This window comes from Ziziphus jujuba, chromosome 3 (genome assembly GCF_031755915.1).
Source record: "Ziziphus jujuba cultivar Dongzao chromosome 3, ASM3175591v1".
NCBI classification, from domain to species: Eukaryota; Viridiplantae; Streptophyta; class Magnoliopsida; order Rosales; family Rhamnaceae; genus Ziziphus; species Ziziphus jujuba.
The window spans coordinates 5,533,275-5,553,831 of record NC_083381.1 but is presented as its reverse complement, the minus strand read 5'-3'; the positions used below and the strand labels follow the sequence as shown (position 1 = coordinate 5,553,831).

The 20,557-nt window shown below is 34.6% G+C and overlaps 1 protein-coding gene across 1 annotated transcript; it reads right to left on the bottom strand.

The window, feature by feature from the left end:
- Positions 1-3,074: 3,074 nt before the first annotated feature.
- Positions 3,075-7,459, bottom strand: LOC107422005 (FACT complex subunit SPT16). The gene is made up of 2 exons (XM_016031387.4): positions 7,236-7,459; positions 3,075-6,688 (listed from the first exon to the last, which is right to left on the bottom strand). The coding sequence occupies exon 2, from the start codon at positions 6,616-6,618 to the stop codon at positions 3,397-3,399; it is 3,222 nt and encodes a 1,073-aa protein (XP_015886873.3). The 5' UTR covers positions 6,619-6,688; positions 7,236-7,459; the 3' UTR covers positions 3,075-3,396.
- Between the last annotated feature and the right edge of the window lie 13,098 nt (positions 7,460-20,557).

The window sequence follows — 20,557 nt, the reverse complement described above, 5'->3', positions numbered from 1 at the left end:
AATAATAATTGAATATCTAGTTGAGAGTCATGCTCCTATTTTATTGGCACAGCTGAAATATATATCAGCTTAAATTAAAAATGTTATCAGAACTTTACAATTAGCTTCTAGATTGCTGCAAATTTAAGGTGCTATGCTTATGTTGTGTCTACTTCTTTGACTCAGCATTTTACAGATCTACCACTAACATTATTTTATTTTATTTTATTTTTTTTGCTGAAATAACACTAATAAAAATTTAATCGCAAAAAACACATTTATATTATATATATGAAATAAGTAAATTATAAACCAGACCTGAAACAATTGTATTGGAAGCTTAAAACGTCAATTCTTAAAATGGTCCAACGTCATAAAAATAAAAAATAAAAAAAAGAATCAAGAAGCATTTTTATTTTTTTCAGCAAAATAATCAAGAAGCTACAAACTAGGAGACTAAACAAAATGATCACCTCAACTAAAAACATATGAAAAGAGAACCACATATTGGAAGTGACATAGACTTGTAGATCGGCAAAAGTAAGCTCCGAGCTCTTCATGACACAGCAATATGCACCATATTTTAATCCATTGATCTTGCTAATTGAGCAGCGAATGCTCTTCAAATCAGATTCTCCCGCTTACCAAACAAGGCAACAACCAAAGAACTGGAGAAGACAACCGTATAAATGATAACCAGAAAATTTGTTTCGTGAAAAATGGATGCCACCAATTGAGAAATCATGACTTATAGGTAACCTATTTAGTCAAAAAATAGAACTACTCTAATTCAAAACAAGAGTTGCAAGCCATGCCAACATTTGGCAGCTGCTCCTGCATGACACCAACAAAAAAAAAAAACATCATAACAAAGAAAATCAATCTCCAGTTGCATCAATCTTAATTAGCCCGCGTAGAGACACTACTACTGGTACCAGCACAAGACTTTCACAAAAGCTTTCATCTTCCTTCTCAATCTGTCCTCCTCCTCAATGTATGAGTCATCACTCTTCTCATGTCTTTTCCCTCCTCCTCCTCTTCCTCAGACTCCACCAGATTCACTGTCAGAATAATCATCTTCTTAATCTGATCCAGGCTCTGCACTTTGATGGGATTCAGGCTCTATAATTGATGGCTCATACCCTCTTCTGACCTTCTAGTGCTTTGGTTCTGAATACTTCCAAGTTAAAAAATTCCCAACCTCCATCATCAATGAAACTCTACAGATCATCAGATTGTCTTCAGTATCCAGACTCGCTATCTCAATCTCGACTAGAGTGAGAACCAGGAAAGGAGTCTCTGTCAGTTCAACTAAGCAAGTAGACATCGGGACAATAAATGCAGATCTGTCAGATACCCCACGGAAGCCAAGTTCTCAGAGACGCTAATCAAACTAAAAAGTGTCCATTGAACCCCAAAGATCATCCACCCAATTTACAAAACTCCATGTTGATTTTATTTTTCCTGTCCCGCGCCTGCTGCATTTCTTCAATCTCATCCGGATACAAATCTCGTTGCACCTCCCAAGGTTTGAACTACATCCATCACCTCAACATAAAACTGCACATCCTTGGTTTTCTTTTTCCTCATCATTATGTGGTTATGAAGATAAAAATGTAGAAGCATGATCATCTCCTTTTCGGCAGGCTGGCAAAATGCATGCTTGATGTTCCAAACATCATTTCCATATGCTCATCTTGCCTGGTGGTAGAAAACTGAAACCTGTTCACATGAGCTCGAAGCATTTCAAGTATCTTTCTTCCACAACCACAAAAAGTAGGATGAATCAAAGGTCGGTTTGCTTGATTGGCTTAAATCTGTCATCAACCAGCTGAAGTATCTGCAAAGTAACCAAGGTTTCTCTCTCAGCAAGCTCAGAACTTGCAGACAATGCATTTTAATCATCTGAAATGTGAAGTATAATCTTGTAATTATATAATTTAAAAAATTGCATAAATATTTCTATTATTAAAAAGTTTTTAAAAATATAAGGAGCATATAATTGGTAAACAAATAGAGACTACTTCAAATAAATTTGAGAAAGTTTATCTCAATTCATTTGACATCGTTATTTCTCCAGTATATTGAAAGTTGAAACTATATAAATTTATAATTTTGCTTAATTCTAGCATGTTTACCTTTGAACATTTTGCTAAATTAGCACAGTACAGAACGAAGAAGTGTGCTGTCCCTGGCTTTCACATAACCTGCATCCAAAGCATTCAAGAGTATCCCATAATTCCTATTTAAGAACAGGAAGCTCTTTTTCTACATGTTCTAGTTATAATGGTTCATGACTAATTGAGTACTTTAACCTATTGGACAGATTATAAAAAATGATAATTCTCATTCATTATGGTGATTCATCTCCTACCAGGATGAGATAATTTGCGACACTCTGGATAACACCAAACTCTCAAACTGTGAGGGTAACTTTTCTTTATCAGTGATATGGAAATAGTTTCCCAGTAAAACAATAGTTACTAGAGTCTAATATTATAAAATGTAGCCAGCTAATATAAACAACACCAGTACATTCCAAAGGATCTGGACTAGTAATAAAAACCCCAAAATACTGCAGCCAAGGTATCTGAACCTGCACTTTCTCATTCCAATTATAGGTATTAGATTATCAAAGGCCAAGCTTATAAAAGAAAGGCAAAAGCAACCAAAAGGCAAAAAACGAAAACAAACAAGAATAGCAAGTGTTTTAACCTATTGGACAGATGATAAAACATGATAATTCTCATTCATTCGGGTGATTCATCTCCTACCAAGATCAGATAACTCACCAGAACAAAGACACTGTGAGATAACACCAAGCTCTCAAGACTGTGAGGTTAACTTTTCTTTATCAGTTATCAGGAAATAGTTCCCCAGTAAAACATTAGCTACTAGAGTTTAAAACTTATAAAAGTAGCCAGCTAATATTGACAACACCAGTACATTCCAAAGGATCTGGACTAGTAGTAAAAACCCCAAATTACTGCAGCCAAGGTATCGGAACCTGACCTCTCTCATTCCAATTATAGGTATTAGATAATCAAAGGCCAAGCTTATAAAAGGAACGAAAAAGCAACCAAGAGGCAAAAAACTAACACAAACAAGAATAGCATAGATTATATGTAAAATTTCTCAATAAGTTTTACTCCCGACTATATTACAAGCAGAAAGTTAATAAATTCAAAAAAAACATTTGATACACGTGAAAAGAAAGTACAACTATCACCCTTCATTGCATCCCTTTTTCTTTCCTTCTTTTTTAAATATTATTTGTGGTGGAGCACTTCATAACGCTTTCTTAACATCTAGAAGATGGAACAACTCTAATAAGAAAGTTACACAAGTTACATCTACAGATAATGCCGAAGCCACTGCATAAGTATAACAAACGGTAAGAGCAAGAAAAGCAGACACCTATCTCCTTAATTTGGGCCTCTTAGGAAGGCTGCCTCCAAGGTTCCTCTTGTCCGGTGCTCGCGACTTTCCATAAGTCTTCATCTTCCTCCTTGCCCTTTCCTCTTCACTATCAGAATCAGCCCCTTTTTCCCTATCTGCATAGCTTGCTTCCCTCTCCAACTCTTCCCATGTCTTTCCTTCATCTTCCTCTGAGTCTTCTTCAGAGTCCTCTTCATCATCATCCTCAGATTCCACTAATGACTCGCTGTCATCATCCTCGTCATCTGAACCTGAGTCGGACTGAACATCTGAAGGCACATACCCTTTGTCTGACTCTTCTGAGTTATCAGAATCTGAATCACTAACCTCCATGTTCAAAAATTCCCATCCACCATCCTCTATGAACTTCTCGGGATCATCGGTAATAGTCTTCAGTATAGGCCGCCAATTCAGATTCAACCTGCTTTCATAATACTTGAGGTCAGTTGTGTCTAGCCACTCTTTGATTCCATCTAAGGATGTTGAGGGGATGGAATCAATTCTAAATACATCCCGCTTGAAGTCCTTAAATACTATAGTCATATCAAAGTTCTTCTGCCCAAGGCCAACTCTCTCAAGGTTGACTATCTCAATCTCACTTAGAGTAATTACCACAAACGGTGTCTCTATCAGTTCAACCAGGCAGCTTGAGGTGGGCACAATGAAAGCCGAAGCCTTGTGGGGTACTCCATGGAAGCCAAGCTCTCTGAGAGGCTGATCAAACTCAAGGTCAAGTACTTTGAATTGAGGTTGCCCCCATAAATCATTCACTCGATTCACAAAGTTTTGGAAATCCATATTAATTTTGTTCTTTCGGTCCCGTTCACGTTGTTCTTCCTCAATCTCATCTGGATCATAGGCAGATCTCTTTCCACCTCCTAGTGTCTGGACGACATCCATCACCTCAACATAAAATTGCACATCCTTGGTCTTTTTGTTTCCTACCATAATGTGATTGTGCAAATGAAAGTGCAGCAGAGTGATCATTTCCTTTTCTGCTGGCTGGAAGAAGGCATGCTTGACATTGGAAAACATAACATCCACACGTTCATCAGGCCTTGAAGTAGAATAGCGAAACCCATTTGCATGGGCTTCAATAGATCCAGTAAGCTTTCTTCCACGACCACCAAAGGGGGGGCGAATCCATAGATCAGACAGACGTATTGGCTTAAACTTTGCTCCTGCAAGTTGAAGCTTCTCTTGAGTAACTAAAGTGGCTCTCTCAGCTCTTTCAGACTCCCTAGAGGCAACCTGTCGGCGAAGGGTTTTAATCAGCTGGACAGCTTCACTTATATGCCTGGAGTCCTTAGAGCGAAATGAGACTTCCTTCAAATAAATTGACCCTTGAAACTTGAGAGAGTTTGCATCATGAGGATTAAATGGTGTGCCAGGTACATTGAAGATAATACGGATGTAGCAGTTTCGATTGCTGTCCTGCTGGCTGGACACACTCTTCACCGTGGCCACATGAAAAGGAACCATGGTTCCATATATCGGAAAGAGGATGGCTTCATTCTTTTGGTCAATCTGAATCATCAAATCTTTTGGAGAAGGCAGATCATTGACATTCTTATACGCAATTAGGTCACCAATTGTCTTCCCATTGCCACGATTATCCGCTGAAGCCGAACCCCCACCAGCAAGCCTCCTTGCAGTTTCTTCATTCTTCTGACGAGCAAGTTCTGCCTGGTGCTGCCTGCGTAGCTCTTCCTTAGACATCTCCTGGTTGTCAGACCTAAGTGTTGCCTTGGACAAGGTAGTCCCAACACCTTTAGTCTCTGATTTTACTTTTTGTCTCTCTTCTTCCTCGTCATCATCCTCATTAAAGGAGTATGCCACATCCTTGACAGCTTTAGAACTCAAATGTGTCAACACTTCAGGGACATCTTTCTGAACAATAACAGTATCTGCTAGCAAAAGTGAAAATTTTTGGGTCTTTGGGTTCTTGGTGGCCGCCTGCAAATTCTGAAAGCCAAGAGACACATTGAAAACCATGCCTGTTTTCAAAGTTCGATCATTCTTGGCATTAAGGTTAAGCCCAGACTCACGAAACTCAAGCCCAATTCCAGTTCCTGCAGTTTTGGTCAAGTTCGTAACCAATTCAGGAGCATCCTTCTCAACTACTGAAAGTGCTGCTTGGTACGCAACACTTACCTTGTTTCCAGATTTTAATTTACTAATTGCTGCTTCTTGAGCTTTGAGGAGAACCTCATAAGCCTTGCTCTGTATAGCATTGGCATCAATTAGAAAGGTTCGAGCGACATTTGAGCAATAGCTGTTGTACCGAGATCCAACAGCACATATAATCACACTAGTAGAGTCATAGCAAAGGTTCTCGTCATTGCTTGAAGCACTTGGTTTCAGATCAAAATCTCCCCCACTTTGGAAAATTGGAGGGTAACAAATATCAACGTTCTCTGCCTTCAACTTCACCTTTATTTTTGCAGGTTCTAGTATGGTTTTTTCTGTGTCATCCATCAATGAAGAATGGGAAACCTTTTTTTCCTCATCAATGACCTTTTCAAGCTTAGGGACCACAAAGCTCCTCAAGACCGACGAAGTTAAAAATGCAGCTCTTTTCACATTGGTAAGCTCATTATTGTCTTTGACAGCAAACAAGTCTGAGAACCCATTAGTTACATCAGTTAGCTCGAAATTTGAATTCTTCAATTTTTCAGCCCACATCTCCAAAAGCTTCCCTTCAGGAGCCTCTCTCGCAATGTGTCCAACAACAGGAGTATCACGACCATTGGACTTGGCCTGAGCATTGACAGCACGGAAAATACTATCCATAAGTCCAGTTCCATCATCACTTTTGGGCTTTACGTGCAACACGACGTCAACACCCACAGCATCTTTGGCTGACTTTTTCACAACATCAAGCAGAGAGGCCTTCTTCTGGCTACATAGAACATGGATCTGCTTCTTCATGAAAACCATGATTGTTTCAGGGAACTCATAACCAACCAACCAGATATTGAGAGCTGACGATTTCAGGTAGCGAAGATCTTCAGAGGTCGGAGGAGTTGCTATTGTAATTGCGTCCGAAGCACCCCATAGTTCACGTTTGTAGTCATTCCAATGTGAATATAAAATCTTCAACCGCCTACTGAAATTATCCAGATTGATGGCATAAGGATTTCTGGCCCCGGACACCTTTCCATTTGAAGATTTCACATTAACATTTCGAGTCTCTGCCATTGGCAATGGTTCATATGAAGATCCTGAACTCTTGAAACTTTGGCCCCTTGAATATGATGATTGGCATAAACTGTGAGAAACAACAAATAATCATCAGTTGGCTCCCTTCTGCCATATAATGAAAGGTTTATATTCTGCAAATATAACTTATCATATAAAAATGAACATAAATCCGCCAACTAAAGCACCATATTCATAAAAAATAATGTATTTGTTTAAATATATATATTATATATAATTTTACTGTATTAACTTCTCATTTTTCGCCCGGAACAGAAATCCAGTTGAAAAACCACAATTTATTCTCACACACTTATCGGGAGAGACAGGAAATAAAAAAAAATCTTTGACCATCTGAAAGTAATACAGAGATCCAACTACAATTAGACCATACAACCCACAAAATCTCAAAAAACAAGAAAAAACCTCCAAATGAATTCTACCCAACCCCAACCTAAAAGAAACTAACTGAGCACTAAGACACATATACCAAAGCACGCGAATCCAAATACCCAAAATAAAAAGGCGATCAAGAACAACAAAAACAAGAAAAATAAAAAATTACAAGTAAAAAGAAATGGTATCACAGCACGAGAAGAATAAAACGGAAGGTATACCGATAGGAAGCATAAAAATCCGAACATCAAAGCGGGATCATCAGAAGGCAGTCTATCAGAATCCGGTAACTCCGATCTTTATTATTATTATTATTGTTGTTGTTATTATTATTATTTTCCCTTGATTGCGTGCGTGCGTGCGTGTGTGTGTGTGCGTGAGAGAGAGAGAGGATGCAGTTTTGGCTTTTTTTTTATTTTTTTTTATTTTTTATTTTATATGGTTGGTTGTGTTATTGATCGAATAATCTTGACCCAGTGTCGTAATAATAATAATAATAATAATAATAATAAGATAAAGTTGGATATTTATAAAAAAAAATTAAGTTGGATATTCTTATTCTAAAAATAAAATAAAATTGAAACATTAATAATCGGTTTAACAGCAATTGAAGTCTCAGTTCGTTTCGTCCATTTAAAATACCTTGTCATATTAAACAAAAAAAGGAAAAAAGACTTTCTAGAAAAATATCACCAACACTGGTTTGCAAAACTCAATCTACCTGATTTGACCCAAAAAAAAAAAAAAAAAAACAGAGACGTTATCGACTAGAGCATTTTCAATGGAAATATGTACTGATTTTGCTCATATAAAAACTTTTAGCATAGCAGATAAAAAGGAAACTTAAAAAAAAAATTTTAAAAAACCATTTCTAACTATGTTGTGCAAAATTCTCTTTAGCTAATATGATAATAAAAGTAAAAATAAAAAATAGAGACCATCAACTAGACTGTTTATTTTTAAAAGTGTTGTTAGACAGTTTAATTTTATATTTTATTTATTTTTATTAATTTATTTATTTTTATCAATTTTATTTTCACATCTATGAATGAAAATTACAATCTTTTGCTTCAACTCCTCCAATGTTGACCCTGCTATTCTTACTCGAATTTCTTCATCTTCCTAGCTTACTCAAATCCCTTCTTCTTCTTTTTTTTTTTTTTTTTTTTTTTTTTTTCTAATCCACCAACCATTCCACCATCATTATGAACCTTAAAAAACCATGACTCTATCAACTCTACAAACATAAACCAACAAAAAAAAAAAAAGGAAAAAAGAAAAAAGAAACACACAACAAATAACCCAATAATAGGGTATGGGTTGTTGAAACTTACGCTTAGTTAATTGTAGGAATTATATAGGAAAAGCTAAGATTGCATTGTTGAATAAAGTACATAATAGTTGTGTCTTTATCATTCATTACTAACTTGTAGTAGTGTAAAAAAAATATTCTTGAATCCATATAACCTTCTAAACTATTCTTACATAATAGATCTGCATGTGGACGCATCTAGTTATAAACGAAACAAAAAAGTTAATTTGAAAAAGATATTGAAACCTCATAGTTTTTTTCTTTGATTTTCCTACTGAAATTCTAAATCTTTAAAAAATAATACTAAAACCTTATATGATTGGAGGCTAAAAGATAGTTTTATAGACTGTTAACCATAACCTCTTAGGTTTTAATAACAACTAGACTCAATTAATGTATTTCTTCTTATATCTTAATAACCGGTTAAATAGATTCTGTCACTTAATGAGCTAGTTTGGAAATCCTATGACCCATTATTAATTGAGAATCTTGATAAACGGATTAACTTGCTTCAAGAGTATAAATATAATAATCTCCCACTTGCTCAGAGCAAGCTTGGGACTTTAATCTTATCCAGTTCTATTCCACTAAAAGCCTCAATTTGAACTCCAAAATTAATAATGTTCTATTACAATGTAATTTTATTTTGTAAAATATCAATGTATAAGGTGATAATATGTGTTAATCAATCAATTATTTATTCTTTTGACTTATCACTTTCTTAAATGGATTTAATACACCGGCCAGTGACTTTTAATATCTGAATACTGAATTATATGAAGAGGATATTTCATACAAATTGTAGTTTAAATATTTCATAGACACTTCGTAATCAAATAATCATAATTCCCAAGTCATCAAGATATTAGTCATTCATTACAATTCTCACTTACTGATAACTTAAAAAAACTTTAATCACTTAATCACCTATTTACCATATACTTAATATTAAGAAAAATAACATATCAAATATTGCTTGAAATTTAATTCTTTTTCACCAAAAAACAAATTAACATATCAAATATCGCCTGAGATTTAATTCCTTTTCACAAAAATTTGTTTTCATTAAATCTCTTTTGATTCTCACAGAATGACCATAATTCGTTCTAAAATTTTATAATAACTAAGATGGATTATTTTATAAAATATTGTAGTCTACATAAAGTGTCCTACTTTACTTAACAATTGCGAGACAATTTATAAATTATAAGAGCCTATGATTATGTTTCTATGGACTTATCCATATGATCATATACTATATACTTAATTCAAGCCTTATACATAAAAAAATGATGTGCATTAATACTTCATATCATTAAATTAGACAATGAAATTACAACTTATTTGGCTACTAGAGAATAACTGTAAATAACTCCCGTTTACTCTAAATTAAGTTTGTGACTCTTTTCAGACCCATACTATTTACATGCTTCTTAAATATAGAGTCTTCGTAAAAAGGTTAGTTAAATTTTTCTCAAAAGCTATCTTAGATACCACTATGTCTTATCTCTGGATGAAATCACGGATCAATTGATACTTAGTTCCTATGTATTCTATCTCTTATGATACCTAGGCTATTTGGACTATGCTACGGTTTAATTGTTGACATAGTAAACATGATAGGCCTATGTAACATCCCACATCGGTTGGAGAGGGGCACGAAGCAGTCTTTATAAGGCTGTGGATACCTCTCCCTTCAAGACGCGTTTCCAGCTTCCGCTGCGAAAGTAAAACCGTGAGGGGGGCTACAGCCTGGAATCAACCATTAGGACGCGTTTTGTGAGCAAAACCTTGAGGCCAGGTGGGAGAGAGGGTGTGAACCCTGGGCCAAAGAGGACAATATCCTGATGCGGGTGGTCTGGGCTGTTACAGTGGTATCAGAGCCAGTACCCGGATCAGTGTGCCAGCGAGGACGTTGGGCCCCAAGGGGGGAGGATTGTAACATCCCACATCGGTTGGAGAGGGGCACGAAGCGGTCTTTATAAGGCTGTGGATACCTCTCTGATGTGTTAAATCAACTCGCAAGTGCACGAATCGTTTTCAAGTAATAAAGTGGAAAAATAGGGTTGTCGTACCCAAGGGATTAAGTATTAAGTACCAAAGATAATTAGGTTTTGACAATATTTGAACTAAAATTTAAGATGACAATTAAAAACTAAATAAACTAAATTAAACAAGAGCAATCAATTAAAATTAGATCAATTTCAAGTAAGAGAGAGAATTGAATAATTATGAATACTAGGGCATTTGATTTCACCACTAACTATTCCAATTTAATTACTTAAATATGTGAATTTAATTAACTAGTAATTTTGTTAACCATACTTAATCACAAAATTAATCAAAAGTAGTTTCCACTCACAATTGATAATATTCACATAACCTAATTTATTCCTTCCGGCCTATAAATGAAATCATGCAAATTCATCAAGCATAGATTAAGCAAATAATATGGCATGAGACATAACTATTTTCCAATCAATTATGCATTCATGTAAATCATTGGAGATCCATAATATTATCCTTTTCCAAGCTCAAATATTATTAAAATCATTCATTCCTTCCGGCCTATGAAAGCATTAAGTATACCAATTATTTATTAACAAAACATATTACTAATTAAATAAAACTTAACATATATTAAAATAATTAAACCTTCATAGTTAGGGCTACATCATAGCCCTAGCTATGAAAATTAGTTCATGGTAAAAATAATTTCAACATCCATAATTATTAAAAATAATAAGATTCACAATTAAAGAGAAAGGAAAAGAGAATAAAAACTATTGAAAAAATTCTCCTCCAAGAGCTCTCAAAGTCGTAGCCTTCTTCTCCAAGCAAGCCCACGTCTCTCTGCCTCCTCCAAGCTCTCCAATTGATCTTCTAAAACTCTAAAACTTTAAAATCCTAGAACCCTTAAGAGAATCTTAGAAACTCCCAAAATTTGGTTTGTTTCTATTTAAGCCTCCTAAAAGCTCTTAAATAACTCTCTAAACTTGTATATCTTCCTTCAATGTGGTGGGGGCTATATATATAGGGCCTTGGGAATCTTTTTCTCTCTTTATTTTCAATGTGGGAGTCTTGGAAGATACCTTTTTTAGGCCACGAAAAGGGTTGGACGAATTTCATGTGTAAAAAGGAAACTGTATATTACTTGCTCTCTACTACTTTCCTTTTATCTAATTCCTCCTAAAAAAAAATTAAGTTAATTAGTCTAATTTACCCTTAATGAAGCATGTGACATGACATGTGCCTCATTAATGATAAATTAACCAATTATTGCCACTTGTTTTTATCTTGGCCCTCAAATTGCCTTGATTCCCTCTTTTGATCAATGATGGAGATTTAACTAGAATATTCCTTTTTATAAATTCCGAACTTTAAATGATGATAACTCTCTGCTCGCACCTCGAAATCCAAAAATAATGAGACATTTGAAATCCTCAGATCGTGATGATTCATATGACATCCACTTCCATCATGAAATTCCCGATAGAATCTTTATGGAATCTTCAAGGTATCTTTTTGGAATCTTTTTAATGCTTAGTCCGTTCGAGCTCAAATCTTGCTTCCCACCATAATTCGACCCAAGGAATCCATTTTTATGGTAGTTTTCTTAAAATTCTTCCTCTTTTACCTAGATTAAGAAAAATACATAATTAAGTATCTTTCCATAACAAATTAACACAAACTAACAAATATTAAGCTATAAATATGGCATAAAATCATCAATATTTTAGACCTAACACTCTCCCTTCAAGACGCGTTTCCAGCTTCCGCTACGAAAGTAAAACCGTGAGGGGGGCTACGGCCTGGAATACCCCAAAGCGGACAATATCTTGATTGAGCCTGGGAGGCCCGGGCTAGTGGGACTGGCAGGTGTAGGGGTGGGACCCCTAACCATTAGGACGCGTTTTGTGAGCAAAACCTTGAGGCCAGAGGGGAGAGGGACCCCTAACCATTAGGACGCGTTTTGTGAGCAAAACCTTGAGGCCAGGGGGGAGAGAGGGTGTGAACCCTGGGCCAAAGAGGACAATATCCTGATGCGGGTGGTCTGGGCTGTTACAGTGGTATCAGAGCCAGTACCCGGATCGGTGTGCCAGCGAGGACGCTGGGCCCCAAGGGGGGAGGATTGTAACATCCCACATCGGTTGGAGAGGGGCACGAAGTAGTCTTTATAAGGCTGTGGATACCTCTCCCTTCAAGACGTGTTTCCAGCTTCCGCTGCGAAAGTAAAACCGTGAGGGGGGCTACGGCCTGGAGCTGTTACACCTATCTGCATAAAGTATCACTTGAAGGTCCATAAAGAATTTTTAAGTCCACATAGCTTCCTATACAACTTCAAATACAGCCACATACTCAGCTTTAGTAGTGGTGTTAGTAATTTAAGTTTGTTTGATGCTTTTCCAACTAATGGCTTCTCCATTTATAGTAAACATATATTCTAATGTTTCTTTACTAGAGTTAATATCCCTTGGAAATCTAAGTTTGTAAAACTAAATATTTTTAGATCCTACTAGAATATACCAGCATATAATCCATTGTTCTGCTTCGATACTTGAGTGTATGCTTCACTCCAACCCAATGATCCACTCCAGGATCTGATTGGAAACGACCATTACTCCCATTGCATAGTAGATATATGGCCTAGTGCATAAAATAGCATACATGACACTATCAATTATCGAAGCATAAGGTCTTTTACTCATGAATTCTTTATCCTTAGAAGTTTGTTGTGATTGCTACTTAGAAAGATGACTTCCATATCTGAAGGGTAAAAATCCCTTTTTCAAAGTCTTCAAGCCAAATCTACAACTAGTTTATCAATGTAGAAAGCCTGAGATAGAGCCAACTTTTTATTCTTCTGATCTCACAAAAGTTTGATCCTTAGAATATAGTTAGCAACCCTAGTCCTTCATATTAAATTGTTCTTTCAAGTAACTATTTATACCTTATAACACCTTCACTTTGTTTTCGACTAGAAGGATATTATCTACATAAATGACTAAAAAAACTTTTACTGAACTTTGGTTAGATCTTTTTGTACACATATGGTTTATCAAGACTTTTCTCAAAACCTAACATTTATATGGCCCAATCAAGCCTGATGTTCCATAACCCGGATGCTTTTTTAAGTCCATAAATTGACCGATACAACTTGCATACCATGTGTTCTTAGCCTATTGCTATAAACCGTCTGGTTGCTGTACGTAGATGTCCTTTTCCAGCTCACCTTTAGAAAAGCTCTCTTAACATCTCTTTACCAAATCTTATAATCAAGAGCTGCTAATCTAACTAAGAGAATCCAAATAGATTTAAGCATAGCTACTGGTGAAAAGCTTTCTTCATAAACAATACTTTCTTTTTGGGTATAACCTTTTATCACTAATTCAGTTTTAACGGTCTCTACCTTTCCATTTGATCCTCTCTTTCTCTTATAAATTTGCTTGCACCCAATGGCTTTTACCTCTTTAGGTGCTTCTACAAGAAACTAGATTGAATTAAAATCCATAGATTCTATCTCACAGTCCATGGCCATTTTCACTCATACACATATTCCTCCTTTACTTCCTTATAAATGGTAGAGTCATCATCAAAATTATAATAACAACCTAATATATTTTACCTAACAAGACATACCTTACAGGTTTATGTGTGAGATCCCACATCGGTTGGAAAGGGGAACGAAGCATGGCTTATAAGCGTGTTGATACCTTTCCCTTGTAGACACGTTTAAAACCCTTGAGGGCTGGGTTGTAAGAGGATTCCCCAGGTCCAAAGAGGACAATATCTGCATGCGGGAGGTCTGGGCTGGGCTGTTACAGATGGTATCAGAGCCAGTTTTTGGATCAGTGTGCCAACGAGGATGCTGGGCCCCAATGGGGGAGGATTGTGAGATCCCACATCGGTTGAAAAGGGGAACGAAGCATAGCTTATAAGCGTGTGGATACCTTTCCCTTGCAGACGCATTTTAAACCCTTGAGGGATGGGTTGTAAGAGGATTCCCCAGGCCCAAAGAGGACAATATCTGCATGCGGGTAGTCTGGGCTGGATTGTTACATTATGTATCACTCTCCCACTACAAGTTTGCTCCACTGATTGTTGTGCATGTAAAGGTCAATCTAAGTTTAGTGGTTGTGGTGGATCACCAATCTTTTCATTATCCTCTTGAGTTTGATTCTGAACTGGTTCCTGTACTTATTAACCTTCAAGGTACTTCTAGTACATTTTTCCTTCTTTCTAGTACATTTTTCCTTCTTTGAGCATGCATAAAGCACAAGAGTGGAAGCTTAGGAGTTTAAGGTGGATCTCAAACTGAGTCATATTCTTCAAGAATTACCTTACTCTTAAGTTTAAAATTCATCCTACAATCATCTTTTAAAAAAGTGGAGTGAGTACTCACAATTACTTTCTTTCCTTTGGATTATAAAAAATTTCACCTCTCATTCCCTTAGTTAGCCTATATTTATATACGTTTTTGTACAAGATTTTAACTTTTGAGGTTTTTGTACTAACACATGTGCTGGAGCACCCCAAATCTGAATATGGCTTAAACTGTGTTTGTGCATTTTCCATAACTCTATGGGTGTCTTTGAATAAATTTAGATAGAATCAAGTTCAATAGGTATACAACTGTGTCTAAGGTGTATCTCCAAAACTAATCGGGTAAGCATGAATAGGTAAGCATTGACCTCACCATATCCAAAATGGTCATATTTCTTCTTACGGTAATTCCATTTCACTGGGGTATTCTAAGAGATAATAAATGAGAAATGATAATCTCTTGAACCAAGAAAGACTTGAACTCACTAGATAGGTATTCATCACCTTGGTTAAATTGAAATTGTTTAATCTAGACACCTAATTGCTTTTCAAAATTTATCAAAAGCTTCAAACTTACGGTAGTTAGATAAATATATTCATATTTTGAGTAGTCATCAGTAAATTTGATAAAATAAATATACCCATCTCTAGCTTGAATATTCATTGATCCACATACATTAGTATGCACCAATTCCAGCTATAAAGTGGTGCGATTACCTTTGGCTTTAAAGGCCCTCTTTATCATCTTACCTTCTAAATAAGATTCACATACCGATGTAGTTTCAAAGATCAAGGAATTGAAAATTTTATTTTTAACCAAACCAGGAATCCCATTAGAATTAATACGACCTAATCACAAGTGCCAAATATAGGTTTCATTCAAAATTTTCCTTTTCTTAGATTAGTAAACCTGCTCATCATCTATAATTTCAATATCATTAATATTATAAGATAAAGGAATTAAAAAAATAAAGATCATTCATCAATTCTTTAGAAGAAATAGAAGTATCATTACTCTTAATTGAAACTAACGAATAAAACTATATTATTAAACCATGTTCTAATCAACAACTAATAGAAATCAAATTTCTCTCGAAATCTGGAACAAATAAGGAGTCTGACAAACTGATATGAACCTAAGCAATCCAACCTAAATTTGATAATCTAATACTCGATCGTCTAATTGATTCAGGTTCTTTTGAAATGAATGATGCTACAAAAGGATTGCAGAATTACCCTATTGATAAGTCAAGGAATGAACTTTATTTCTTAAATTAGAAAAGTTCAAAGGATAGTTTAGAGAATCAAAGGTTTAACTCTCACAAGTATTAAATTTTTCTAAAGATCAAAAGCTATTGTATTAATGAAATTAAAGCCTTTTTATAGGCCAAAATACATGCAAAAATAATAAGAAATTCGTCCAAAATACCTTTCTAAACTCAAAATCCTAAATTCTAACTTATTTCCTTATTTAAATTTGACTAGTCAACTCCTTTTTGGTTTAGAAAAGTGATTAATTACATGACAACTAGAGATTAGGAAACTAGTTAATTTTCCAACCAAAAATAATTAAAACATAATAAAAATTAGAAGTTTCCTAAAACCAAAATAAGATTAAAATTGTAAAACTTGGTGATCAAGTAAGACACATAATTGGCCTAAAAAGAAACAAGATAATTTATTTCTTTTCAAGCCACGTTGGATAGCCACTTCGATGCCACATGTCCATAGATGCCATGTCATTAAAATGCCACATCATCATGCTTTTGAAAAATTATCAAATTGCCCTTAACATTATTTTCTTTTATTGTTGCTAATTTTGATTCTTCTTTAGCAAAACTCTTGTATTCCTGATTGATAAGCACTCCCCGAATAAGACCATTCAATGCTACTTTAAGCCTCTTTGCACGAGCTCTAGTAATTGGTCCAATTGGCAACTCCAATGGCTCAGGATTCCATCTTTGAGTACTCCCATGATGATCCTCATCATTTCCCTCATCTTGAAGATGATTTGTCCTCAAATCGTCACCTGAATCAAAAAGGGTTATGTCAGATACATTGAAAGTAGTACTAACATTATACTCACCTCAAAGATCTAGCTTATAAGCATTGTCTCCAATCTTCTACAATATTTGTAATGGTCCATTTCCTTTTGGTATAAGTTTTCATTTACTTTGCTTAGGAAATCTCTCATTTCTAAAGTGCAACCATACCCAATCTCCAAGCTCAAAGGCCTTTTTTCTTCCTTTGTTGGCTTGTTTTACACACTGTTCTATTTTTCTCTCTATATTTACACGTGCCTTTTCATGGAGAAGCTTGACCAATTCGGCTTTCTTCTTCCCATCTACACTAGCTCTTTCACTTAACGGTAATGGTGATAAATCCAATAGAGTTAAAGGATTAAAACCATAAACAAGTTCAAAAGGTGAAAAGTTAGTAGTTGAATGAATAGTTCTATTGTATGCAAACTCTACATGTGGTAAATACTCTTCCTAAGTTTTAATATTTTTATTAATTAAAGCTTTTAACAAGGTAGACAAAGTCCTATTTACTATTTCTCTTTGACTATTAGTTTGAGGATGAAAAGTAGTAGAAAACAACAACTTAGTACCAAGTTTAGCCCATAAAGTCTTCCAAAAAAAAAAAAACTTAAGAATTTAGCATCTCTATTAGAAATTATTGTCTTCGACATACCATGCAATCTAACAATTTCTTTGTAAAAAAAATTAGCAATATAGGATGCATCATCTATTTTATGACAAGCAATAAAGAATGCCATTTTAGAAAACCTATCAACCACAACAAAAATAGAATCCCTACCACTCTTTGTTCTAGGTAATCTTAACACAACATACATAGAGATATCAATATAAAGATGATTAGGAATTAGTAATGGCGTGTATAATTCATGAAGGTTCAACTTTGATTTAGCTTGTTTACACTTAATGCACTTGTCATAAATTTTCTCTACATCTTTTCTCATGCACGGCCAATAATAATATTCATGAAATATAGCTAATGTCTTAGCTACACCAAATGTGCCATTAAACCGTCACTATTAGATTCTCTAATCAGTAATTCATGAAAACTTTAAAAAGACAAAACTTACCTTCAACATGCCTTTTACATTACATTGTAAATAAATATCAGCAAACTCATCATCACTTGCATAAATACTTTTAATATGTTCAAATCCTAACAATTTAGTATGCAAAGCGAAAAGTAAAGTATTCTTGAAAATGCATCAGCCACTACATTATCTTTATCTGATTTGTACTTGATCACTATGAAAAGGTCTCAATGAATTCCATCCAACCTCCATGATGCCTATTGAGTTTATTTTGACCTTTCAAATGCTTTAAAGACTCATGATCAGTGTGCAATACAAATTCTTTTGCCCAAAGTTAATGCTGCATGTTTCCAATGCTCTAACTAATGAATAGAGCTCCCTATCATATGTTGGATAATTCAATGCAACTCCACTCAATTTCTCAATGAAGTAAGTAATGAATCTGCCTTCTTGCACAAAAACAGCTCCTATACTAATACCTGATGCATCACACTAAATTTCAAATGTTTTAGAAAAGTTAGGCAAAAGAAGAAAGGTGCATTAGTAAGTTTATCTTTCAACAAATTAAAAAATTTCTCTTGCTTCTTTCCTCATGTAAAGCCTACACTTTTTTTAATCACTTCTTAAGTGGTGTTGCAAGTCCTTCACGAACCTTCTATAAAAACTAGTAAGATCATGAAAACTTCTACCATTACTTATAGACGTAAGGGTCGGCCATTCCTGAATTGTTCTTACCTTTTTATTATCAACCGTAATGCTTTCTGCACTAACAATAAAACCTAAATATACAAATTCCCTAGTGCAAAAAGTACACTTCTTAAGATTAGCATATAATTTTTCTTTTCTTGGAACATCACAAGTAGCCCTAAGATGCTCAACATGCTCCTCTGAATTTGGGCTATATATTAAGAAGAGATGTCTTCAAAATACACAATAACAAATTTTCCTAAATATGCTCTTAAAACATGATTCATAAGATGCATAAATGTACTAGGTGCATTAGTTAAACCAAAAGGCATAATGTTAGGTCTAAAATATTGATGATTTTATGCCATATTTATAGTTTAATATTTGTTAGTTTGTGTTAATTTGTTATGGAAAGATACTTAATCATGTATTTTTCCTAATCTAGGTAAAAGAGGAAGAATTTTAAGAAAACAACCATAAAAATGGATTCCTTGGGTCGAATTATGGTGGGAAGCAAGATTTGAGCTCGAACAGACTAAGCATTAAAAAGATTCCAAAAAGATACCTTGAAGATTCCATAAAGATTCTATTAGGAATTTCTTGATGGAAGTGGATGTCATATGAATCATCACGATCTGAGGATTTCAAATGTCTCATTATTTTTGGATTTCGAGGTGCGAGAAAAGAGTTATCATCATTTAAAGTTTAGAATTTATAAAAAATAATATTCTAATTAAACCTCCACCATTGATCAAAAGAGGGAATCAAGGCAATTTGAGGGCTAAGATAAAAACAAGTGGCAATAATTGGTTAATTTATCATTAATGAGGCATATGTCATGTCACATGCTTCATTAAGGGTAAATTAGACTAATTAACTATTTTTTTAGGAGGAATTAGATAAAAGGAAAGTAGTAGAGCAAGTAATATCCAGTTTCCTTTTTACACATGAAATTCGTCCAACCCTTTTCATGGCCTAAAAAAGATATCTTCCAAGACTCCCACATTGAAAATAAAGAGAGAAAAAGATTCTCAAGGTCCTATATATATTGCCCCCACCACATTGAAGGAAGATATACAAGTTTAGAGAGTTATTTAAGAGCTTTTAGGAACCTTAAATAGAAACAAACCAAATTTTGGGAGTTTCTAAGATTGTCTTAAGGGTTATAGGGTTTTAAAGTTTTAGAGTTTTAGAAAATCAATTGGAGAGCTTGGAGGAGGCAGAGAGACGTGGGCTTGCTTGGAGGAGGCAGAGAGACGTGGGCTTGCTTGGAGAAGAAGGCTACGACTTTGAGAGCTCTTGGAGGAGAATTTCTTCAATAGTTTTTATTCTTTTTTCTTTTCTCTTTAATTGTGAATCTTATTATTTTTAATAATTATGGATGTTGAAATTATTTTTACCATGAACTAATTTTCATAGCTAGGCTTATGATGTAGCCTTAACTATGAAGGTTTAATTATTTTAATATATGTTGAGTTTTATTTAATTAGTAATATGTTTTGTTAATAAATCATTGGTATACTTAATGCTTTCATAGGCCAGAAGGAATGAATGATTTTAATAATATTTGAGCTTGGAAAAGGATAATATTATGGATCTCCAATGATTTACATGAATGCATAATTTATTGGAAAATAGTTATGTCTCATGCCATATTATTTGCTTAATCTATGCTTGATGAATTTGCATGATTTAATTTGTAGGCCGGAAGAAATAAATTAGGTTATGTGAATATTATCAATTGTGAGTGGAAACTACTTTTGATTAATTTTGTGATTAAGTGTGGTTAACAAAATTACTAGTTAATTAAATTCACATATTTAAGTAATTAAATTGGAATAGTTAGTGGTAAAATCAAATGCCCTAGTATTCATAATTATTCAATTCTCTCTCTTACTTGAAATTGATCTAATTTTAATTGATTGCTTTTGTTTAATTTAGTTTATTTAGTTTTCAATTGCCATCTTAAATTTTAGTTCAAATATTATCAAAACCTAATTATCTTTGGTACTTAATACTTAATCCCTTGGGTACGACAACCCTAATTTTCCACTTTATTACTTGAAAACGATTCATGCACTTGCGAGTTGATTTTACACATCACATAACTAACCATTCACATAGTCCATGTTTAGTTTTAAAAGCCGTTT

Bases quoted from the DNA above. Each gene is read 5' to 3' on its own strand.
- LOC107422005 (XM_016031387.4), bottom strand. From the start codon at position 6,618: ATGGCAGAGACTCGAAATGTTAATGTGAAATCTTCAAATGGAAAGGTG.